A 26745-nucleotide genomic window follows, 5' to 3' on the forward strand; every position below is an offset into this window, starting at 1 on the left:
TGGTTTCTAGACTTTAAAGTGAAAGAGTAATTTTTGGTCCAATTACGGGTTACGAACTGCTTAAGTGCAATGATTTCTCAGTGATAATTTTAAGTGAATAAATTTCAACAGAATTTATTATCCACCACTTAGTGGCAAAAGTTGCATACTATCTCAGAATTGACGTTATACAAAATAAGAAAATAAAAAGAGAAAGTTATTAAAAGCTTTTTAACAATCTGTGATAATGTCATAGACAAAATTTTGTGACATTTCAGCTAAAAGGCTGCTCGTAAATGAGAACAAACTAATTTGTCTATGCCACAGACGCCAAATGTCGCCATCGATCAATGACGTTTTGTGAAGTTGAATTTATTGATATAAAGCGTTAATGTAAATAATAAACAATTCCAACATAAACGTCGGCTTCCAGTCGATATGTATGCCAAGGGCAAAGGCTCTACAGTGCCTTCGGACGCTCAAGCTCGTGAGAAGTTGGCACTTTATGTGTACGAGTACTTGCTACACGTTGGGGCGCAGAAAGCGGCACAGACATTTCTCTCCGAAATACGATGGGAGAAGAATATAACGCTCGGAGAACCCCCCGGGTTCTTGCATTCGTGGTGGTGCGTGTTTTGGGATCTGTATTGCGCGGCGCCTGAGAGACGTGATTCGTGCGAACACTCATCAGAAGCGAAGGCTTTTCACGATTATGGGTTTGTCAATTCCGGGTACGGAGTGAATGGAATTGGACATAATGCCGGACCAGCGCCACCTAATGACGGTACGATACTTATATACAATCATTAACATAAGAATAGCGCCAATAACGTACAAACGCCATGTATAAAGTTTTCTAGGACATTAGGTACTCTTATCTCTATATGTAAATAGTTTCTGTAGTGAAATCTTGTAACGCAAACTGTGACAATGTAATCTTGATGATTAGGAGCTATAGTACAATTCTGGGACAATTGTTTACCTTAAAACATTTAAAACCTCTTTAAGGCTCTGTGATTTTCAAATGTTTTTTTGTAGCTATAAATAGAAATAGGTTGCCTTTTTAATTGTTTCACAAACATTTTACAGTTTTTAATATTTCTTACTACAGTATGTAGAAATTTAACATGGATTTATGGATATACTAGCTGTTGCCTGCGATTTTAAAATCATGAATTAAAAAAAAAACGCAATAAGTAGTCTATGTGTTCTTCCAGACTATATTTTACATCTGTGCCAAATTTCATCAAGGTCCATTGAGCCGTTCTGGAGATAACTTCAAACAAACATCCATCTATACAAACATTTGCATTTATAATATTAGTAAGATAAAAAAAATTATCCTATATTATTTAACAATTCCTCAGTCATAGTTTATAATATAAAAGAAAGTTGTGTTAGTTACACTATTTATAACTCAAGATCGGTCGAACTGATTTAGCTGAAAATTGATGGGGAGATAGCTTAGAACTAGGAGACGGACATAGGAACTTTTTATCTTGTGTGCATTTTTTTCCGCGCGGACGGAGTGGCGAGTAAAAGCTAGTAGTTTATAATTGAGAAATTGTTAATTGCTTGCATGAAACTTTTTTTTACGTGAATGTGCAAAATTCAAGTAAATATGCTTGCTTATATCTAAACCATATATCTAAAGTAAGATAATATCTTAATTGTTAAATAAATCCATGTTTACTGTATTTAAAAATGAGATGTCATTAAATTCTTATTAACACACTAGCTGTCGCCCGCGACTCCGTCTGCGCGCAGTTAAAAAAACTTAATAGCGGTATTAAAAATAAATGTTTGCCGATTCTCAGACCTACTCAATATGCTCACAAAATTTCATGAGAATCTGTCAGTCAGTCAGTCTGTCGGAGGAGTTTAATAAAAAAAGAAAATATTCGAGAACAGTTTAATAGATCTAGCTGAAATTTGGCATAGAATTAGAACATAGCCTGGAAGAACACGTAGGCTACTAGTTTTTAATTTCTTGCAGACAGTCACGGGCTATAGCTAGTATAGAATACAAATAAGAGCTTAAATGTGTAGTAATTTTTTTCTTTACTTAATAAAGTTATTAACAAGTTGAAATTTTTAAAAACATAGTTATACTACTGTTTACATTCAGAATATTATGAGTCTTTATATGGATGGGTTGTAGCGGGTTGAAGTGATTGGAAAGTAAAGTCACTGCGGCTTTTTCATGAATATAATGTATGGAAACATAATAGAATAAATAAAAAGAAATTGCTGGAGTGAATCCGGAACCTGCTCACATGCAAAATACGCACCAGTTGTGGAGTTGCGGAAATCGAGCCCTTACAAATAACTATTTGTGGAAACTACATATTGTTAACTACCTATTATCCTTGTGTGTGTGCACACGCACACTAATATATTTATTGCAGTAAAAAAATATTTAGTTTTTTTAGGGTAGTTTTTCGATGTTGATTTTTTTTGTGAAAATATGATCAGTATCGGTAAAAGGTGATGTTATATATTTTTTTTATTAATTACAAAAAAAAACATATAAAATCATCACCGAAAGACATGACTGGGAAGGTGATGACAACAAGGATCTTTTGATATTTTTTGCCATAATGACACTAGCGGGACATTAATTAATTACGCAAATCAGGTCAGATAATTTTAGTACCTATCAATTTTCACCAACTTCATACTTCCAGGTATGGGAGGCGGGGGTATGCCACCAGGATTCTTCCCCAATTCATCACTGCGGCCGTCGCCTCCCGCACCACATCCAGGCTCTCAGCCATCCCCGCACGGACCACAGGCGCAGCTGATGGGCACAGGCCAGCCGTTTATAGGGCCGTGGTATTCTGGTGGTCCACGGTCAGGAGTCAGGATGGGGATGGGCAATGACTTTAATGGACCTCCAGGTAAATTAGATATTTATAACTTGTGAATATTGTGTAATCGCTTTTTTATATTCAAATTATGTAAAAAGAAATAAATAGAGTATATAAGTGTAAGTAACTAATACAGTAGAACCTGGATAAGCGAGAAACCTCTAAAAGCGAGAGTCATTGTCCGGTCCCGATGGACTACTTCCATGAGCGAGAAACTACAACAAGCGAGAAATATGTAATTGTATCTTGGTCTCTGGCTTATTTGACTGTGAAATACTTTTTATACATGTTCTTGAACAGTGTTGTATTAACATAGGTCAAGGTATGATGGGCAACTCTTTGGAGCGAGGCGGTGGCGGCGGCGCGGCGCTGCTGGGCGGGCCGCGTATGACCCCGCCCCGCCCTGGTTGTGGGCCCATGAGCCCTGGAGCCTATGCAGCAGGCATGCGAGGTCCACCGCCACAAGGACCAGGTAAGTCCTTCATTTGAAATCCTTAGATTGAAAAAAAAACGGCGGCCATTGTTGGCCTTTTTAGTTAGTTTGTTTAAATTGTAAGACAAAGTGAACTGCTATTTTAAAATGTTTGGATGTATGAATGGATGGATTTTTTTTAGAAGGTATCTCTAGAACGTTTTTATGGATCTAGCTAAAATTAGTTAGTGCTAAACATAACAATGTCACATTGTATTTGAATATTTAAATTGTGTAATTGTGTGTGAGAACATACAAGTTGTTTATAATGAAAATTTTAAACCTTTCGAGTTTGTATTTGTATTAGAGAACCACTATAAGATGACCCTTGATTATAAACCAATTTATTTGTTAACAAATAGGATTTGTTCGCGACTTCGCGCGGTATTTAATGAAAAATATTATAGTTAATAAAAAAAAATGTTGGATACGTCATCTAGGGTTAGTGTAGTTTCCCAACAGTGAAAGAATTTTTCAAATCTGTTCAGTAGTTTCGGAGCAAATTCACAGCAAATAATGAAATCTTTACTCTTTACTCACCATCTTATTATTATAACTGCGAATGTTTAGATGGATGGATGGATCTTTGTTTGTTGGTATATTTAGAGCATAGTATGAAAGAACATATAGGCTACTAATGAAGTTTTTTTTCTGCTTCCGCGCGGACGACAGTCGCGGGCGACAGCTAGTATTAAATATAAACATCAACTTTAAATTGGTTCTCAAAATGTTTAATATAAATTGACACCTATCTATAATTGACACATTTGTAGGCATGCCACCAATGGGCATGGGCCCCCGTAGTGCGTGGTCGGGCGGCGGTGGGGGTGGGGGCGCAGCACCGCTCAACTATAGCGGGGGCTCGCCGGGCGCGTACGGAGCCCCGCCGGGCTCCAACGGCCCGCCGGGACCCCCGACACCGATCATGCCTAGCCCGCAAGACTCCTCTAACTCAGGTGAGTAATTTGGTGTAACGGTTACTCATTTTTTTTTACTATACGACCACAATAACATGTGTAGTGCGACATATTTGGTCCGCTGAGACGTTGTTTGCTAAATATGTGACAAGACAACTACGGTCAGACAAGAATCTCGTGGTATTGACATTGTCAGGGGGTTTTTAATGTGGTATTGTAATTTACATAGGTGACATCACTTATACCCACCGGGTCAGATAAGTCTGTTTGACTATAGTTCGTTACTCCTATTACAACATTCGAACCTTGATAAGCGAGACTCATTGTCTCGATAGACTTCCATAAGCGAGAAACTGGGATTAGTAGGAAACCTCTATAAGCGAGAGTAATTGTACTCTACCGACGGACGACCTTCGTAAGTGTGAAACTGGGGTTATTGGGAAACCTGTAAAAGCGAGAAAAATTTACCATCACTTGAACTCTCGCTTATCCAAGTTCGATTGTACTATATATAACATTCCCTCTGAAATTTTGAATAAAAAATATTTTAAATTGTTGAAGTACCATATTTACTAAATTGAGCTGATGGCATTGGACCTTTTAAGAGTTTTGTGACGTCATCAGTTACACACATATCATGTTATTGTGTTCATGGTGTATTTTTATTTAAAAAAAAATGGTAACCATTAAAAGTGAAAATTGTATGAAATCCTTATTTTTTTATGTTTTTTTTAGAAATTCATGCTTATGTTGGCGGTTAATTGTTTGAATTTAAAATCATTTTTATTTTTAAGTCAAAGTAAATGATCTCTTTTTAATTTTTATGAAATAACATCACGCTGTATATAATTTTTTTTACAATTTTTTTTTAATATGTAAGGAGTCGTTTAAGAGTTAATTTTTTAATGGAATGTCATAAATTTTCACTTTTCTTATCAACTTTATTATAAATTTCGAGCTCATTTCAATCCGTCCGTTTTTTTTTTTTTGTAATGTTAATTTAGACATTTCGCAGGAGTATTCAATAACATCACTAATTTGACAGGTATTTTTGCATATTTCTTTCCGATAGAAGGGTGTTATAATTAATTGTGACACAAACTTGCATCTTTTTATTAAAAAAAAAAAAATTTTTTTGATGTTGAAATATAGTGTATGAAATTGTAATAAAAAAATATATATATTTTTTCATGTAAAATATATTAAATATGATTTTTCGAAATGATTTGATAGTTTTTTTTAAATTCATATTTTCCCTAAGAGCCATTTAACGCTTAAAAAATGTTGAAAAACTTTTTTTTAAATGTTATCCGAATTCTAACATGGACGGCATTATGCACTCCGTTAAGTAAATATTAAAAATTATATTTGTAATAAATATCCGAATTAAAAAAAAAAGAAATTGTATTTAAAAAATATAGATGCAAGTTTGTATGAAAATAGCCTTCTTTTAATTTAAGAATATATTAACTTTTGTTGGTCTCATATGCGCCTTTTCTTTTTTCTTTGGTTCTTGCTTCATTCTCGCTTAACTGTTTCGTGACGCTTTGGGGTTCTGTTTTCCCGCTTTTTTGTCACTAATATTCCTTTTCTGTTAGTTGTTGTATTAATTTTTTTAGTATTAAGATGACTTCCCAACTAGATATTTGAAAAATACAAAAAAATATATGTAATTTTTTAATTTTTTTTATTGAATTGCGTTATAATTACGGTATTAGGTACGGTTTTTATTTGTACTAAAAAAAGATTATCGTTTTCGGCATCGAATAGGTCTTTTTGGAATATCAAAAAATATCCGTTGGTGTTATTTCTGTAAAGAAAATAATTTAAGAAAGCGTTCTTTTGCTTGTGTGTGTTTTGGTTTCTAGTTGGGAAGTCTTTATCATCGCTCCCGGTCGGAAGTCATAAAACGAAATCATTCCTCGCTAGAGGGCAGCACTTCCACACGTATGACGTTTCGGTTCTAAAATGGCGTATCATTATAATTTGACACATCTCGACTCGCTAAACGGCACCGGATCCAATGAAAATTACCAAAGACTAAATAAAAATTACGTTAATTCGACACGGAGCTTTAAAACGAAATGCCGGCTCGTTTGCCTCTTCTCTTAAAAAAAAAACAAAACTTTTTTTTCGGAATTTGAAAAGTTGAGATTTCATTTTAGTTTGATAGGTTTTATGACTTCTGATTGTTGGCATTACGCGAATTGACATGTTAAAAAAAAAAAAAAAAAAATCCCACGGCAAATAATACTGGCCGTAAAGAAACGTCAGTGAACATGTCTTTTTTTTTGGGGCGGGATGTGAAAGGAGGTTGTATTTGAATTGTGATCGGTCGGTATGACGCGACAGGCGGTGACAACATGTACACACTGATGAAGCCGGTGGGGGGCGGAGCGCTAGGGTCGGAGTTCCCGCTCGCCGGCGAGCACGGGCCCGCGCCGCCGCACCTGCCGCAGCCGCCCGCCGCGGAAGGTGCGCCACACTTGTACACCTTCGGCACAGATTAAAAATATATAACATCACTTGACACTTCGGCACAGATATTTTCCTAAGCACGTGTCACTACGTATTTCTATTTAGTCTTTTGGTGTTTATTTTTAACAGATGAAATTATGTATATAACTGGACGGTGCTTTTTAACGAGTAAATATTGTGTTTGTATTATTTATTTTTATATATATATTTTTTTATAAATTAGGCAGTTCAAATGGTATTTTTTTGTGTTTAAAGGTATGTTTACATGCGAAAGCATAGATAATGTATGAATTTTCGTACATATTTAGATATTAAAGCTTAATGGATGTAGAGATCAAGGAAAAGGATGAGACTTTCAACGTCCGGGTATAAAAAAAAAAACATAAATTGCTCCTTCAAATTAATTTGATTTTTCTTTATTTTACATCCTACAGAGTATTTCCCGGTATAATTTTTAAATTATTAGTGTTAGTAGACATTGCTAAGAATATTTTAGTTACTAGAAAAAAATCTAGACATGTAAACATATTTTAAAAAAGAATTCACAAACACCCTGTGTATATATTTACGGATATTTAAGGAGAATGAAGCAAAATATCTCTTAATTAAGTAGAGTTCTATAAAAAAAAACTAACATGTTACAATAAAAAATAAATAAATTTGTATATGAATCTATATTTTTTAAATTTTTTTCTTCAATTTGTGTCCATGTATTTTCATTTGTTTAGAGAAAATAAATGATTTTTTAAATATATAAAGACTTTTAAAAGGCTCTATTCACTACATTAATATCACAGCATTTGTAAATAACACGAATAAAGGGTGATCAAATATTACAAAAAAAAATTTTTTTTTTCGATATAACAATATACTATAATAAAATTTAAAATAAGGAATATTTGAACACCCTTTAAATAAGCTTGCACGGTAACATGGTACTTTCGTGTTTTGACACACTATCTATACATGTTGGAAAATTTCGTATTGTATTTTTTTTAAACGTTACTTACAATGTCTTTGATATAAAGTTTTATATTATTGTGCAAGTGTGGTATAGATTATGAAAGAGATCCTACTAAAGTCTACAGATTATTGAATTTAATTACATAAATTAAAATAAAAAAATTAATAAAATTAAAAACTTAAGTGTGTAAGATGACGTAAATAAAAAGCAAAAACACTCAATTATGAAGATCTGTGACGCTTCGATAAAAAAAAACCAATTAGTCTATTGCACCATAGTGTGGGGGCTTACATTATCGATGTTACCGGTTTTGTTACGGAAAAATAAAATCTTAAAACTAAATCGTATTTTAAAAAAAGGAAATAAAAAATAAAAATATTTATTCTATAATCTGTAGACTTAACACGTTCCGTGCCAAATTTTTTACAATGTCTTAGATGATGAATTTTAGATTTGTTAGACGACGTCGTAGTGTCGGCGGCACTGATCGTGTTATTAAAAAAAAATAGAATATTTAATATTATCTATGGTCCGGCTAGTGCCCAGTTGGCAAGTATAAAGCATGTAATGTACGCCAGGGCTAGGCGGAGTGGACGGCATGAAATCGTCCCCGGGGGGCGTCGGCGGCGGGGGGCCGGGGACTCCGAGAGAGGACTCTGGATCAGGAATGGGTGATTACAACTTAAGTAAGTTAATTTGATACTTGCACAAGCGTTACTTAAAACTTTTAATAATGTCTAAAGAAGATTTTTTAGCTCAAAATTGGTTACAAGAACGAATTCATGTGGTATAATATATGGGGAGGGAAAGTTTTGAATTAGAAAGGTTACGTTCGCGTATTCTACATTCCATTGAAAGTTAAAAGTTTTTGTATAAAAGACCGCATGTAATGAGAAGATATGGTGAAGCGAAAAATTGTTGTGTAGCTTTACATTTTCGTATATATTTTTATCAATTTTAACATTTATTTCGTAGGTTTCGGTGGTCCCGGTGGGGATCAAAATGACCAGACGGAATCAGCAGCGATATTGAAAATAAAGGAAAGCATGCAAGAAGAGGCGAAACGTTTCGAGAAGGATCCCGATCATCCGGACTATTTTATGCAATGAACGATACGTCGATCCCGCCAACTTGATAAATAAACATTGAAATATCGGCGTATTCCAATCCAAATGAAGGCTTAAGTTCATTTTTACTTTGACTCTAGCAGAGATTGCGATCAAACAAGTTTGGGAGTAACTTACTTGTGACGTCATTACTTGACGTTAGGTTGAGGTTAGAACTTGTGACCAATGTTATGTGCCAGCTTAATACGTGAACACTAACTCCGGCACTCAGAGTTAAAGAGAGTTGTGTAGATTTATATAAAATACACACTAAATATCTGAACTTTGCGTTCTTACTGCAGTAATTTAAAGCAGTTAATAAATGAGACAGTTAGTCCTCCATTTTTTTTTATTAAAGCTTTCATTTGGAATAATGGATAAACTATTTGTTTATTTAATGAAGTATTCTCATGATCTCAAGATTATTTAAAATATCTTGGCGGGTTGGACGTCTCTTACGATCTGATAGTGTCTTCATATAACTTCGGCTCGGTCATTTGGTAAATTAAAAAAAAAAATATTTATTAGATTTTAATTTTTATATTAATGTTGCTAAAAAAATATCGGTTTTCGATGACGTTTTTCATCGCTTAATGTTATCGATATTTTATCGGAACATCACTACTGCAGCTGTCAGTTTGACATTTCGCGCCAAAATTAAAATTATTTATTTTCACGTTTTTATTAATTTTGGCTATAAAATTACAAAATAAATTCTAATATTTGTTTATGTGGAACGAAATGGATTTCTCTGTTCTATTAATCTCTATTATGTATGTATACAGTTAAGAAAAAAGGTCTTTTGGCAGAGAAAAAATGTTTTATTTTTAATGTGACATTTAACTGACCCAGTAAGAGCTAATTATTTAGCTGTTAACGCAGTTCTGTTAGAACCTACTTTGGTATAAATTAACATAAAAGGCAAGAAAAAACAGCTACAACCGACAAGGATCTTGTGATAAATTTGTCAGTTTGTATTACGATGAAAAACGTCAGATGATATTAGCGACATGAAACAGTTGAAAGGTATTTGATTTGCGTACAATGTTTCTATGTATTATGGTTTTATTTTATTTTAGCCATGTAGATTTATATTTCGAATTAAATTCTACGAAAAATTAAAATTTTTATTGAAAAATTAATTTTGACAGATGACATTTGTTTTTTTTTTTTTACAAAAAAAATTATGCTTTTAAATGGAATTGTTGTTGCATTCTGGATAACTTTTTTAAATGATTTTCTGCACTTGTTGTATTTTATAATACACGAAAAACCGTTAAAAATTAATATGATTTCTTTTTGAGAGGAAAAAATGATTATTTAGCTGGTGCAATAAAAAATATGTGACAATGTCACAAAATCTGACAGGTTAAATTTATTAATTTTTATCCTGCAGTCCCACAAATATTATCTATCTCGGTGAGAGACGTTGTTATCGAAGTTTGTTCTGTCAAAAATAATTTTGACATAAAAAATAGGATGGTTAGTTTTTGTCACCGGGCCAGATAACTTTGTCGTACTGTAAATGTGTTTATGGGCACCATGAATTATTCTTATTTTTTTAATGTCGATATTTATTTCAACCACAGATAATATCTTCCAATTTTATTAAATTATTTAGCGTATTTTCTTTTTAAGCTCTAATGTTCCTAGTTTCTTTTATTTTCATTTTCATAATCATTTTGCCGCCTAACCGTGTTTTCGTTTTGGCGCCAATTTTTGACATTGACAGAAAAAAGTTGTCTATGGTATAATCCAATATAAAAATCGTTTTTTTTAAACTAAATTAATCATAAATAAATAATGAGATTTGATAATCATGGGAGATTTTTTTTATATTTTTCCTATGTATATTTTTTAATAGTTGCGATTAATGTAAACAATTCGGATGGACATTTTGATTGTACATAGAACTTGTGTTTATTGTTAAATCGTAAAATAATGTAATGTCTTCTTTAAACGATTTAATATATGAAAAAAAATATTTTAGACTGGATTTACGTAGCATGATATTGGTAAAGTTTTTTATATAAATATATGCCGATGGATTTATATAAGTTGAGTTTTTGTGCTGGATGACAAAAAAAAATAAACAGTTGTGTTACGACGCGTCATTTCAGAAACCGGTTACGACCAGTTTATTCCGATTCGCGATTGAATTTTGCCGTTTCGTAAATTCTTCGATAATCGGAATTTCGCATTTATTCAAGTTGAATGAATTTTACGAATATTAGACAAAAAAATATATGTTAGTGTTTCAGTTGGCGCGCGTTTTAAAACGTCCGCCATGTTGGAACTCGTATCGCATATCTGTTTGACGTTTAAAAACGCGCGCTTTTAAATGCCATTGAAAAAAATATTGACAGAATTTTTATACCGACCGTGTAATAGTTTTTTTTTTTAACTCCGATATCATTAAAGTAGCTTAGGATCTTTTTTTTCTCGGGTGTATGGAAAAATCTGTATAAATTAGTATATTTCTTAGCGAGATTTGGAAAACTAGGCTTTAAGTTATATTGGGCCTTTAGTCCAAAACTGCGCAAGTTTGGGTTCTTTTAGTGGTTAGCAAGAAGTATATACCTCAACCTTTTTGGAATCTCGATGGATGATAAAATTAAATTCTGTTTTTTTTTATTAATAAAAAAATATGTAAATAAAATTAATTCGTTAGCGTAACCGCATTTGGACTTGTGACGTATTTTAGGCGTCTAAAATATATAAATATATATATATAGATATATCAACGATTTTTTAGTAAAATTTACACTAAACGGACCCAAAAATTGTAAAATAAACCGCAGCGTTAAATAAAAAAAAATAGTCGTAAGAATATTAGCGTAAACCGATAATGAAGGAGGTATTTGACATTTTTAACAGATTAAATAATAATTTAAAAGGTTTTTAATTTTATCATTAATAAAAAAAAATATGTGTAGCGTGAGGTTGTATGTTGTTTTTAAGGTATATTATTGCTATTAATTATTTTCCTTAAATTTTTTGTGAGTTAGGTAAATGAATTATTTTTTTTTTCTTATCGATTTAATGTTTATATAATTACATAAATAGTTATTATATATTAAAAATCAGTTGTTTTATTTTTAAATATTCCTGTCTTTAAAAAAACTTAGATTTGACGGTAAAAGGCGGCAAATGAGCAAGCAACCTATGAATGAAATAGCGAAGTGACTTGCCCATAGACATCTGAAATGGGTTTGAAAGATTAGCTTTGCCAACTTTAAAACGACAGATAAGAGAACGGGCGCTGGATATAAAGGGGCGCCACAGGTCTGCGAAGTATTCAGACATAACCCTTTTAATGTCCCCGGAATGATAAAGAAGAGGGGACCGTAGAAAGATCTGAAATCGTTGCTATATACTGAAAAATATTTCCCCTCCTATCTATCCTTCCCCCGTACAATCCACTACCCCTTCCCGTCGTTGTCTTAATAGAAAATGCTTGGTAAAAAGTCTAGAATTGGGCCTCGGATTCCACGGCAGACAGAGTGGTTGTATGGTGAGAAATAAAGTTTACGGTTTACAATTTTAAGAAGGAATGTATCTGAAAAATATTGATTGAATCCAGAAACTTTGGGGCGAGAACCTTGATATTTATAAATAGCTAGGCGATTACTTTTAAATTACAGCTTTTGTTTCCGATTTAAATGTGCCTGTTGTTGGTAACATGACAATTAATTCTATCTTTATTATTAATTCGAAGTCAAAATGGCGAAAATCAAATAGGCACAAAATACTATGTCTTATAACTAGTGATGCAACGGAAGTGTCTTAGCGGAACCAGAAACGGAAACAGATATCAAAAGTAATTTTTAGCAGAAACGGAAACGGATGCAGAAACAAATGTAAATAATATGAAAAAAAAAAATACTAATGTATTTCTTGTAATTTAGATTAGAAATAGATATAATTATTAGGCGTCAGTGGCTCAGGGGTTAGGCACTTGACTTGCAATCTGCAAGTCCTGGGTTCGAATCTAAAATATTACGCGCTTAAATTCACTAAAAAGTACATAAAGCCGTCGTAAACTTCCGTTTGTATCTCCGTTATAAAAGTAGCGGAAACAGAAGCAGAAACGGATGTTGAAAAGGACGCGGAACTTCCGCACTTGCGGAAACAGAAACAGACATCCGTTGCATCGCTACTTATAACCAGTCCATTTATAACGGTAAGGAGTCGAGTCGAGAAAGAAAGTTTGGAAATCTCTGGGCTTATCTTTATTCTAGTTAGTCTATGGTTTGTAAAATAAGGCTATATTGGTAACTATAAAATAATTAATGATATGCACATTGTAAGGGTTCGCGTGTTGTTAACAAATGTTCGAACTCCCACGTATATTGTCTTTAGAAATCATAACAAGTACAATGAAACTGCTTTGATTAATATTTTATTAGGAGTACAGATACGTAGGAAAAGTTTAAGTACATTAAAATATTGATCCCACTGTTGAAATATTTCTCTGCCAATTTTTTTTTAAAAAAAAAGAAGAAACAACGACATATTGCACAGCTACGGCACGGCAGTGGAATTTTACGTTTTTGGTTATCCCTATTTCAGAATTATAAAAATATGTTCATGTGTATTTAAGAGATAAGTGACGAATAACGCGTTAAAAATAAATAAATCATGTGTACAAAAAAACATATAGACGAATTGATAACCTCCTCCTTTTTAAAATCGATTTAAAATTATAGATATTGTTTGCAATTTTTCTCTCGACTGTACCTTAAGAATCTTTAAATTATCCGTAACCAATGTTGGTAAGCATCATTTATCCTTTACTTAATCTATTATTGACGTATCTGGTTAAACCTTTTGGTTTACGCTTGTTAGATGTTCCAATCATAATCAAGTGTTTTTGAGTTTATTTCTTTGCGAAAATAGAGGAATCAATTTTATTTAAAAAACCAAAAAAAAAGTTTAAATCATTATTAATTTATAAATTGCACTTAAAGTCTTGTTTTGTTTTTTTAAACGTCAATGTGAAAATTATAGATAGTCAAAAGTTTAGTAATTTTATGCTTTATTAATTATAAGATACAAAATAAATATTAAAAAAAATCGTGTTATGTTGGAAAAATTAAGAGTGATTTTTTATTTGTTTTTAACATTATTTATACCTTATTTACTGCAAGAATATATTTCAGCAATTTTAATAAGTAAAGTAAGAGAGTGCAACTGTCATTCATGTAACAGATATTAAAAATGGCGCTAAACTGTTTTTTGGTTATTTTCTTCGTTAATATTGGTTGTGTTGTGTCTGAGATAAGTTTAAGATTCAGTAAGTATATTATAATTTTACACGCGATAAAAAAAGTTCACGTTGTAATTAGTTTCTGAGTTCAATTTTTTTTTTGCTTAATATTTCTTTCAGTATTCATAGTAGAGAATCATGAATTGGATCTTCCCGCTCAAATCGGTGTTGCCATGAAAGTGACAGAGGAAGTGAAGCCGGATTTCCAGCTTAGCGACGAAATAATACAACTGGATAGAGAGAACGAAGAAATAAGTTATAGGAAACGTTAGTTTTTTTTACCGCCACATTCAGGGTCATTTTGGCCAGTGTGTTCCTTAACTTTACGACGTACTTTTCAAATTAGAGCACCAAAAGCCATAGACAACTTCACACATACCACAATGTTTTCCTTCACACTAAGAACATCGATTAAAACTAACAGAAGGAGAACGAACACGGAACCTATTGAAAATTTCTTACAAAATTGCGCCACAAACTTTCCACACATTTTCCAACAAAATGGGAACCTAATTTTTTATTGCAGTGTGTTCCGCTCTTGGTAAAGGAGCTACCATCATTATTGATATATCTTGGTCACCATGGGAGATGTTAGATCAGCTCAGTATACCAGTTCTTCGTACTTCATTATCTTCACAACAGCTGGTGACAGCGCTTGATAATTATTTGGAATCTCGGAATGCGACTGACGCTGCTATATTATTGGAGAGTGAAAGTGGTAGGTTACAAAATGGCCGCTGATTTTAATTTTTCTCTTCTTGAAATTTAATAATAGCTCTGGCAAAAAAGTTTCACATGATCCTCGTCGGACTGTAGCTGTCTTGTCTTGTGCGTTATTTTCTAAAGCTTTTTTAGTAGGTTTATCATATTTTCTAACACAACTATAAACAGACAAGGCTATCTATCAGGTGGGTATAATTCAAATTAAATTATGACAGCCCACTAGCGCCCTCCTGTCAACGTCAAAAAATGACACAAGAACCTCTTCAGTTCAGTTTATAGTCCAGTCGCGGAGGAGGAAGAATTTCGTACATTGAACTGTTATTACCTGTCTCTGTCACTCCCGCGTAAATACAATGAGTCTCGCTCGCACAGATACAATGGCCGCCGTCCTCAGGGATTGTAAACCTTTTATTGGAGACTATAAGTTTAATTTTTAATAAGAGGAATCGAAATTAGCTAGACTAGATGATAATGTTGACATGACTGTTGATTCTTTTGTAATAAAGGAGACGTCTTCGGAAAACAGTTACTCCGAAACAGAGTAATCGAATTCTGATTTTTTATTATTAGGATACTTGTCTAGATTTTTATTACTTGTATTATTAAATCTAAATAAATAATTTATATAATAATAATAATTATTATATTTTATAAGTTGGTAAATTTTCTTTCTCCTTCAAATAATTCATGTAAACCGCACTAAATACAAAAATGTTTGTGACCACTGTCGGTAGGTAAAGAGGTCATTGTACGAAATTCTTCCTGCTCCGCGACCGGACTATAGTTTCTTTATAATGGCTCTCCCTCAGCGCATTGGGCCAGTATCCAGTGTTAATGGTTTTATTCTTGTTTGGAAGAGACTGGCAACAAGATCCTTTTTGTAATGTCTTGCCATGTTTTTTTTCGTCTTTGACACTGACAAAACCAACCGCGATAGTAGCGCCTCTCACCAAGCTAGACAAGTTTGATGCACTCTCCATCCTGCCTTATGCCTATTTAGTTTGCAGCACATTACTTTTCAATACATCTCTTTCAGCCGTCATATCTGAATTCCCTTCTGTTGCATATCATTTTCTTGAAGTTCCCGTACATAATGAATTATTTCAGATGTAGACAGAACTCTTTACGAGCTACTGGGCAGGTCTCATGTACGAGTATGGGTGCATGCAGAACTTAACACGGAGTCTGCTGCGATGCTGAGGACTATGAGACCTGAGCCGAGTTTCTTTGCTATCATTGGTGAAGGTCGCTTCGTCAGAGATACTTATAAACGTGTAAGTGTTACTATCGTATTAATCTCATATTGACTAGCGACTCTAGGTGTTTTTTCTATGAGTGTTTTTTTCTTATCCGACTAACTCACGAACTCATGAGGGTTATTTATTCTGCGCCTATGTTAGCGTAAACGACTGCAAACAATTCTGACAAGTACACTCATTTTTTTTTTAAATATTAATTAACAGCGTTCTTTTAAACAAATTAGCTGTCAATTAAATGTCAAAAGTTTCTTGACGATCTTATCCGTTTTTCGAGATTTAGAATATCATCACTCGAATGTTAATTACAACCGTTAATTAGTCAATAATTCGCTTTGTTTTCATAATTAATTTACATGTAAAATTAACTATAGTCAGGTTCATTTTATAGTTGGTTTCTGAGACGAAAATCACTGTATAAAATATATTGTTATTGCTGTTTTGTTTAAGAAAATAAGAGGGATGATATGCTTTATACACGGATTTTGGTTTCGAAAACCAACGATTAATAGGTCAAATTTGACACTACGTCAAAATCCAATAACGTAACCTTGTGAAAGCGGGCATGAGTTTTTTTATGTTAGAACTGCACGTTGTTACAATGTTGCGTCAGTGAACAAAAAATCGAACTAAAAACATCGATTTTTGTGTTAACTGATTTCGATTCACATATTTTATTTGAAGTCGGTATCGATTCGTTTACATTAATCGATTTTTTAAGCAGGTTACTTCACGAAAAGGGTAGTTCAACTATAATGACCTTTTTTTACTTAATAGGCGGTAAAAGAGAAACTAGTACTTCGTGAGTATCGCTGGAACCTTGTGATCACAGATTATACAGGTCAGAACTTCGATGTGTCACAACTGGTACTCCCAGCTGTTATCTTACACCTGGATGCAGCAGAGTGCTGTAAACTGCAAGCTCTAGACACCTGTGTCTGTCCTGAGGATTTCCCGGTAAGTATGTCATCGTATACTCACTACTGGGGGCGGGGAGCCAACTCTTCATTCATTCTAAAGTAACTGTATTCATCGAAAGCGGTCATAAACATGAATTCAAACTTTCGCATGTTATATATATAAAAGAAAGTCGTGTTAGTTACACTATTTACTATTTTTAACTCAAGATCGGTCGAACTGATTTAGCTGAAAATTGATGGGGAGGTAGCTAGGAGACGGACATAGGAACTTTTTTTATCTTGTGTGCATTTTTTTATCCGCGCGGACGGAGTCGCGGGTAAAAGCTAGTTTATAATATTAAAAGATAAGTCTGATTATCGATAGGTACACAAGTATAAGCGTGAAGTGTGTGTGGGAGATCAAATTTTAGTCCACGTTCCTTTCCCACCCTTTTCTTATAAGAAAATGATCGGAAGGGGGACTGTATTTGGTGGAAGAGTGGACGCACATGAATGGGTGTTATTCTCTTACTGTGCGTCCTCCTTCCTCCGTTAATTAAAGGTAGAACGCATCTGCAATTGCAGATTTCAACGGGCAGGGTTACTTGCTCGTTCGCCAACTTCTAATATAAATAACTAGCTTTTACCCGCGACTCCGTCCGCGCGGAATAAAAAATAAAAAAACGGGGTAAAAATTATCCTATGTCCGTTTCCTGGTTCTAAGCTACCTGCCCACCAATTTTCAGTCAAATCGATTCAGCCGTTCTTGAGTTATAAATGGTGTAACTAACACAACTTTCTTTTATATATATAGATGATTATTTAATTCCACAATCTTTTCTAGAGGAAGCAGTACATCCTTAATAACCTACTGCAATTCTTAGTAGACATATTCAGGAAGATTCCAGATACATCTCCTGCTATGATACGTTGTGATGAGTCTGTTAAAAGTCAGAACAAGTCTATAGATAGAATCCAAGAGTTACTGGCTACAGAGACTTATGGGAACGATACTCTGTTCTTTTGGAATGCTGATAGGTACTGATAAAAAATTTCTACAGTCAAGGATCTTTATTTCCAACCCACATATCTGTGCTTAAAGCTCTTAAGGTTCATTTTGACATAATTCAAATTAGTATGTACAGTTCGAACTGTCCGGCGATGACGTCAGTAGCAGTATGTTCTCATGTATTTTCATACGTTTGTCTCGCTCTGAATCGACTGGCGAACATAGTTTGTACTATTCCAGCTTATGTCTAAATGAACTTTAAAAATTTAACTACATTCATGGCTTCGCGTAATTTACGTTTTTTGGAACGAAGTTCCTTATCGCGCGTTGTGAAAGGGGGCTAGACGGAAAAAATTCTTACGAAAAGTTGTCACGACACTTTTTGCTATAGTAAGTATGTTAACGACGAATGAGCGCTACTTCACCATGGCAACGACGAGACAATATATAACGAAAATTCATAGAAATAAAATGTACTTCATGTGAAGACTTAAGTTTTTTATTCATAGAATAAACATTAGTTCCTTCACGAATTAATCGAAAGGAACTTCGTTCCATCCGGGTGTCCCAACACACCTCTCAAGTTTTTTTATTTATTTTTTTAGTATTTTTGAGTTTTTTCGCTGCATAAAAATCTAACCTATATAAAAATATTTCTGAAACAGATCCAGTCTTCTATTACGATCTCAGTTCATCTTATCTTCTGCGAAACCAGGAGTATTAGAGACGGTTGCGAACTGGTCTGCTAATGAAGATTACAAGTTGTTACCTGATGCTGTACTGGAACCTATCAGGACATTCTACAGGATAGGAACCGCTCCTGTGAGTAACCATATTTTGAACTCGTTCAATTTATAGTCGTACTAGCTGTCGACCGCGACTCCGTCCGCGCGCAGTTAAAAAAAAAATGAAAAATAGATGTTGTCCGATTCTCAGACCTACTGAATATGCTCACAAAATTTCATGAGAATCAGTCAAGACGTTTCGGAGGAGTACGGGAACAAAAACTGTGACACGAGAATTTTATATATTAGATAATAACTAAAGAAATTTTAAATGAGGAAAATTATGATCTATTGAAACAGCCCACAAATAGCATTTATTGATTCAAAATAATTCGCTTATTATTCACACTCATAGACACTAAATAAACACTAAAGATCTTTAAACAAACGAGCAAGAGGTTCCTAAATTCGTCATAAAAGTGTCTTAACCACTGCCCATAGACATCCGCATTTGTAGATGCGTTGCCTTAATATAATAGGCAGAGGAGGTGACGCACAGAAAGGAGATATTTCTCCTTCCTTTGCACTCTTACACTAAAGAAATATTTGATTTATTATTGAAATACTGAATGTAGTACTACAAATCAGGCTATACCATGGACTATGAAGAAACTGGACTCGTCTGATGAAGTTATTTTGGATAAAGAGGGTCGGCCACTGTATGAAGGATACTGTATAGATTTAATTGAAAAATTAGCACAGGTAAGAGAAATATGTATGGCACAAAACAATAAATAAGTTTCGTCATCTCCTTGACCTTGTTCCACTTACGTTAGGTCAGTGCACCAGGTTTCCGTCCTCCAAATCAATCTTCCATCATCTCCATTGTCACCCTCTTCTTAATCATGTCACCCTTCACACAATCCATCTCTTCCTATGTCTACCTCTACCTGTGTACCTCCACACTCATACTTAACATTCTCTTTGTCACATGCGATTCTTCCCTCCTCATAACATAAATAAGTTTCACATTGTTATGTGAAGGGATAAATCTATATGAAAAGAACTTTATATAAGAATATAGAGGGGTATATCTACTGGGGTAGGTTTAAGCATTTTAATGAAAGTTGACGTGATTGAGGTGGAACAAACAAACGGCCACTTAAATTAGTCGAAAAAGCGAAGCGATCGTTGCCCATAGACATCCGCAAGTAGATAACGCTCAAAAGAGAATATTTCTAGTTTCCATGCTTACCGTCCTCCGTCAAATCCAATTCCCCTTCCCAATGTTTCCTTAAAAGAAAAAGAGTGGAAAGGGAAAGAGGATTAAAACGTTTGATCTGATAAGTGTGGTGCTGGAGGTCTGATTTTATTAATTATATGGGCAGCGGTCGCTTCGCCATTTCGGTGAATTCAGTCGACTTACTCATTTACCACTTTATAATTCAAAAATTTAAAAAGTAGGCCTTTTGCACACCCATTCATCAGATGCAACCAGGAATTGTTTCCACTTGACGCCAGTCTTTTGTATTTTAGACAATGGATTTTGATTATGAGATTGTGATTCCAAAGTCCGGTGGTTTCGGTCAGAGACTCCGGAACGGATCTTGGGACGGACTCATAGGTGATTTAATGACAGGGGTGAGTTTTTTTTAATAATTAAAACAAGAAAGTTCAGATAAAATTATGTTTGTAACATTCTTTACTTTTTAGCCGACTTGTCGACTACAATTCGACTGTTTTTTTTTATGTGTGTTACCGCGAAACTCCGCCCCTGGTGGTCCGATTTTGATAAAAAATATTTTAATCGAAAGGAAGTGCTTGCAGTTGGATCCCATTTTCTTGTTTTTTTTTTTAAATAACTAGAAGGCCAGTAGATTTTGAATTTATTTATTCACAAACATTTTAAATTTAATTATCAGTAGAAAGAAATGCCACTTAAGATAGTATCACTACTTGTTACCTAGTGATAATAAGTTGTGGATTTCAATTTATTATATCATTTAAGTCCTTCGTATACAAGGCAATGTAAATGTTCAAAACTAATATTATAATATTGAGTTGAGAAAATCGCGTTGCGTGCTCCGTACACACAACATTGAATCGCCGACGCGAGTTTGTTACGCCATCTTGAAAATTGCAGCGATTCACGAAGATTTTGATAAACAGTTTGCGAGTGACTGACTGGCGATGACAGATAGAAATGTCGGCAACTCACGTCTGTGTAACAACCTTTATGATTTTGTATTGCGTAAGTCGGTTAATGATTAAATTCGTCGGGTTTCGAAGATTTACGTTTCCTTGTGTACGGGCAAGTTTTGTTATGCCAAATTCAAAATAACGTTAAGGTATAAATAATCAAGGCAAGGTTTACAATGTTTTTGTTCGATTTAGGAAACAGACATAGCCGTCGCAGCTCTCACTATGACGGCAGAAAGAGAAGAAGTAATAGATTTTGTCGCACCTTACTTCGAGCAAACAGGGATTTTAATAAGTAAGAATATTGCTAATTTAGGTCTTTCCCCGAATTTTTCTACTATTGCTTACCTGAAATTATTCTAAGAATGTTATTTAGCTAACAAAAAACTACAAATATTTATAAAAATAAAAATCAAACCCCTTAAAATGTGTACAAGCAACACCCCCTCAAATAAAATTACACTAGAATCAACTCTGGACAGAAGTGCAGGTCACAAAGACTTGAATCGTTGAGTTACTGCTCAACAACTAAATTGCCAGCTCACGGCTCATCGCGATCTGCTATATCTATGTGAGTCGATGAGCCTCGTGACTCGCAGTTTGCAGCACGAAACGCAAATATAATTCTATGCAGATACAAATTAAGCTGAGCCACGAATCGTTTCACTGATCTGCGCAGTGAAACTTGAGCTGATCTTTCATCTGTAAGTTATCTATGAATTTAAATAATTATTACTTCCAGCGATTCGAAAGCCAATACGTAAAACATCTCTATTCAAATTTATGACAGTTTTACGTACAGAAGTGTGGCTTAGTATTGTAGCAGCTCTAATACTGACTGGTGTTATGATCTGGTTACTGGAAAAATACTCTCCATATTCTGCTAGGAATAACCCTGAAGCTTACCCTTATCCGTGCAGGTAAATACACGGTCAAATCTGGGTAAGCGAGAAACTAAGCGAGAGTCACTGATTGGTTGTAACGGACGGCCTCCATAATGGTTTATTTAGACATAATCCATAATCGTACGAACAACGCTTGTCAGTCGCTTCAGAGCGAGACAATGTATGGGAAACTAGCTTTTACCCGCGACTTCGTCCGCGCGGAATAAAAATAATGCACACAAGATAAAAAAGTTCCTATGTCCGTCTCCTAGTTCTAAGCTTTCGATCTTGAGTTATAAATAGTGTAACTAACACGACTTTCTTTTATATATATAGATAAATACGTTTGTCTTGTTAGCGTTGTTCGTACGATTTGAAACTTGTGTTGACAGAAACCTCTATAAGCCAAAAAATCGCGGTCTGCAGAGTCTCGCTTATCCAAAAAAAGGCCCACATAAAAGTGTATAAAATATGATGGAACTATTTAGATCGCGTACGCATACTCTTACTTTAAAATACTAGATATTTACCATCTAGTACTTTTTAGGGAGTTCACATTAAAAGAGAGTTTTTGGTTCGCGCTAACATCGTTCACTCCGCAAGGCGGGGGTGAGGCGCCAAAAGCTCTATCAGGTCGTACATTGGTGGCCGCTTACTGGCTTTTCGTTGTGCTGATGCTGGCCACCTTCACCGCCAACTTGGCGGCATTCCTTACCGTCGAAAGAATGCAGGTATTACTATATAGCTAGCCCTTTTTTTTCTTTGCAAATAACAGAGATAACTTATGCTACAACATTAATCCATTGGACCGGCTATTAGGCGTGGTATTTTGTGCCTATTTGATTGTCACTTCACTTGACGTCTGTCTTCTGTGTGTTCGTGTTTTGTATCGAGTGAGGTCTATTCTGCTGTTGCTGTTGCTGGCGTCTACCATTGTTGTTTTTTTTACCGTGTGCAGACACCGGTGTCCTCGTTGGAACAGTTGGCGCGTCAGTCTCGTATCAACTACACGGTAGTGGAGTCCTCTAGTGTACACCAGTACTTTATCAACATGAAGTTTGCTGAAGACACGCTATACAGGTATCCACTTTCAAATTAAGATGTATACTTTGTATATAAATTGTAAATAATAGGTACAGTCGAAGAAAAAGTAACAATCCTTGATGTTAATTTGTTTAAACTTTCGTGAGACATCATAATGAATTAATTAAGAAACGGCTTAACTCACGTTTGATCGTCCGGTGACGGCACTGACTAGTTTCGGACCCCCGATGGGTCAATTCAATCCTTGATGTTACTAATAGTCAGATTTTAAACTTTTTTTTTAAATTAAAATGTGGCAAACGAACAAGCACCCTTCGCCCCTGTCAATAATTGTCCCACTAATCTTACTAATATTATAAATGCGAATGTTTAGATGGATGTTTGTTTGAAGGTATTTCCAAAATAGCTCAACGGATCTTGACGAAATTTTAGATTTAGAACATAGTCTGGAAGAACACTTAAGCTACTTATTACGTTTTCTTCAATAAAGCTAAGTGACCACTGACCCTTAGAAAGATTACAGATGTATTTTCGTTAGATGGACAGGATGTGGATTTATAGAAAAAGGGAAAAGAATTCCTTTTCTATGTAATCGAATTCAATGGAAATAAGACATTTCAATGGCTGACAAAGTCTTCTATTGTCTTTTCGATTTCTTTTGGGAATTTTCTGTTTAAATTGACGATGACATGTCTGTCACAATAAGTCTGTGCTTGTAGCCTTTTTAAAGTTATATTATTTAGGAAGGCTTCTCTTTTCTTCTTTACTTTGAATTCGATTACAAAAGCGAGATAAATAGTCTGTTATTTGTACAGAGTTTGGAAAGAGATAACTTTAAACGCCAGTTCAGATCAAGCGCAGTACAGAGTTTGGGACTATCCTATTCGGGAACAATATGGACATATTTTACTAGCTATTAACGCGTCCGGTAAGTATTTTGAGTTTACTCGTCACAAACATACAGACATCTTTCCTGTTGGTAGTAGAATTTGGTGGTATTTTCAGGCCCTGTTGTAGATGCGAAGACCGGCTTTCAAAAGGTCAACGAGCATACAGAAGCAGATTTCGCTTTTATACATGATTCGGCTGAAATAAAGTAAGTTAAGGCATATTAAGAAGTACATAACAAAACTACGGCTTTGATTTAAAATTCAGTGGTAGAATTATTAACTTAAAAATCTTTCAATAAACAAAAACCAACAATATTTAAAAGTAATTAAAGTGTTTCAACAATAAAATCTTAAAAACTTGGTCCTTCGAGTCAGATATGAGGTGACGCGGAACTGCAACCTGACTGCAGTGGGTGAGGTGTTTGCTGAACAGCCATATGCTCTGGCGGTGCAGCAAGGTTCGCGGCTGCAGGAAGACCTGTCAAGAGCATTGTTGCAGCTTCAGAAGGAGAGGTTCCTAGAGCAACTGGCTGCTAAGTAAGGGTTTTTAGAAGTAACTAGATGTTGCATGAGACTCAGTCCGCGTGGAGTTAAAAAAAACTTTTTAGGGGGGGTATAAAAAATAGATAATAGCCTATTCTCAGACCTACTGAAAATTAATATAAAATTTCATAAAAATCGGTCAAGTTTCTAAGGAGTATGGAAACTAACATTGTGACTTGACAAATTTTAAATAACATTATAAGACAAAGGCAAAGATTCTATAGTAGAAAGTCTTATGGGATTTTATGGTCAAATGAGACACTAAATCACTTAACAATTTAATATATATTTAATAGCACACGAGAAATATTTACATTTATTTGTTACCACGAATAACATATCGTTGCAAGATTAAAATCGCCATTTTTATTGTTGCGCTCTCGCGGCCTCTCATTGGTTGATGTATTTCCCGCGCAAATAGAAGAGCGCGGCCGGTGAATTTTTATTTGTGGCTTATCCGCTACAGTACTATAAGAAATAGACACGAAGGCCAAGATTAAAGTTTTAGAATTCAAATTTTACCGTTTTTTTAATATTACCTCAGATATTGGAATGAAACAGCTCGACAGATGTGTCCCGATGCTGATGAGTCCGAAGGAATTACATTAGAAAGCTTGGGTATGTATTTATTTTTCTAACAATTATAAACTGATAACTGTCTTCCGTGACTTTATCTGTGCCTATGTGTTTTTCTAAACTATGTATTACATATGTGGCGTTTTGGAGACAAAGTTACACCTAAACATTTGAAATAATAAGATGGCCAAATTCAAAATTTTATTATATAACAAAACAATGGTTGACGTTTGAACGCGCGAAAAAAACACATTGTGTGTAAGAAAGAGAGAGAGAGTGAGTAAGTGTTCGTCTTGTGACGCATCTGTCACTCTTAATTCTATGTGAATTTAAATTATGCTATTTTTCATTATAAAATTATCATCCGTCAACTAAATTTAAAGACAATCATTTTTTTGTTTCAAATTAACTTGGAATATTACAGTATCTGTGCCTTGAAGTGTTATAAAATTTTGGAATTTTAGATTTTGGTTAATTTTCGTAGGTTGTTTTGTATGAGGTGTAATTAAATAATAATGTTTAAAGTACATTTGATTATATACGTGAGAGTTATATTGACGATTATTTGATAATTTTACTAGTCATATTGTAATCTTACTTATATTATAAATGATAATGTTTGCATGGATGGACAGATGGATGTTTGTTTGAAGATATCTCCAGAACGGCTCAACGGATCTTGATGAAATTTGGCACAGATATAGATAATAATCTGGAAGAACGCATAGGCTACTGATAAATTTTTTTTTTTACTTACGCGCGGACAGTCACGGGCGACAACTAGTAATTTTTAAATAAACTTATTTTAAGGCGGCGTCTTCATAGCCACATTATTCGGTCTCGGCTTAGCAATGATAACATTAGCCTGGGAAGTATTCTACTATAAACGTAAAGAAAAAAATAAAACACGTCAAATCGAAGCCGCCATAGACAAGAAAGAAGCTTTCGCGCCGAAGAAAATTAAAAAGAAATCGGATAATGTTGCCAGGTTACGAAAAGTTACTAATAACAGTAGGAATGTTACTATAGGTGATAAATTTAAACCTGTCACTGGAAAGGGTGTGTCGTTTATTAATGTTTTGCCTAAGAATGATTTTATGCCATAGGTTTTAATCGCTTATAATGACTTCGAAGATGTGACAGCATTTAGTTGTAGTAACCGATGGTTTGAAAATGACGTACTCTTTTTAATCGGACTCTACTCAATAATATTGTTTACTTGCACACTTTTATAATTTTTGATGTGAAACATCTATAGGAAGGATCACTTGTAAACCGAATCGTTGGCGTGGCGACGCTTGCCGTGGCGACGGGTCGCCACGCTATACTAAGGTATACATATATATATTTTATGTGTTTAGTTTAATAATATTGAATATTTAATATTACTATTATTATTCCACATATTTATTAATTTTCTGATTTAAACATTTTTCTTAATATTATTATTATAATTACTATCATTATTACTATTATTTATTTAATTATAATATTTTATGCATATTACTTGTACACACACGATGTTTCACATCTGCCAGCGTCCCATGACGGCTCACAAGTTTTTTTCTTCTTAGGAAAAAAATTTGTTTTTTTTTAGTAATCACAAAAATGTGTGTTTTGTAATTTTGCATGTTTTTTGCACACCTTAATAATTGTAATTTAAATAAACCTTAAAGTAACGAATGTTGTTGTTTTTTTTTTAATTTTCGATTCCCTTCATAACACTTACCTTGAAGTTTTCGTAGGCGGGGGGAGGGGAGGGGATCATAAAAAAGGGGGACAAGGGAAAACAAGAAATAATTTAGAAATATTTTTAATAAACATTTAATAAAACAAAATTTACATATTACATTCATCGGTATTTTCTAGACATTTTTTACTTTCACTCTTAACATTGTTTTCTCACGAAACAACAAAATTTTGGTAGTTTTTCCTACTAAAA

General features: G+C 34.1%; 2 protein-coding genes across 3 annotated transcripts; both read left to right on the forward strand.

Moving 5' to 3' along the window:
• Positions 1–309: 309 nt before the first annotated feature.
• LOC106709409 (single-stranded DNA-binding protein 3) lies at positions 310–9038 on the forward strand. Of its 2 annotated transcripts, XM_045684979.1 has the most exons (7): positions 310–763; positions 2667–2879; positions 3166–3321; positions 4095–4277; positions 6591–6713; positions 8259–8366; positions 8656–9038. In XM_045684979.1, exons 1-7 carry the CDS (start codon positions 418–420, stop codon positions 8787–8789), a joined length of 1263 nt encoding a protein of 420 aa, XP_045540935.1. In that variant the 5' UTR covers positions 310–417; the 3' UTR covers positions 8790–9038. The 2 variants fall into 2 exon arrangements, with proteins under 2 accessions (XP_045540935.1, XP_045540936.1); XM_045684980.1 differs by lacking the exon at positions 6591–6713.
• A 4968-nt stretch (positions 9039–14006) lies between these two features.
• Positions 14007–25939, forward strand: LOC106709404 (ionotropic receptor 25a). Its single transcript, XM_045685157.1, has 18 exons — positions 14007–14082; positions 14176–14322; positions 14582–14773; positions 15886–16052; positions 16812–16991; positions 17778–17971; positions 18608–18764; positions 19316–19429; positions 20204–20308; positions 21062–21161; positions 21609–21786; positions 22298–22481; positions 22709–22830; positions 23610–23722; positions 23800–23890; positions 24060–24221; positions 24772–24845; positions 25614–25939. Exons 1-18 carry the CDS (start codon positions 14007–14009, stop codon positions 25907–25909), a joined length of 2652 nt encoding a protein of 883 aa, XP_045541113.1. The 3' UTR covers positions 25910–25939.
• Positions 25940–26745: the final 806 nt, after the last annotated feature.

This window comes from Papilio machaon, chromosome 28 (genome assembly GCF_912999745.1).
Source record: "Papilio machaon chromosome 28, ilPapMach1.1, whole genome shotgun sequence".
NCBI lineage: Eukaryota > Metazoa > Arthropoda > Insecta > Lepidoptera > Papilionidae > Papilio > Papilio machaon.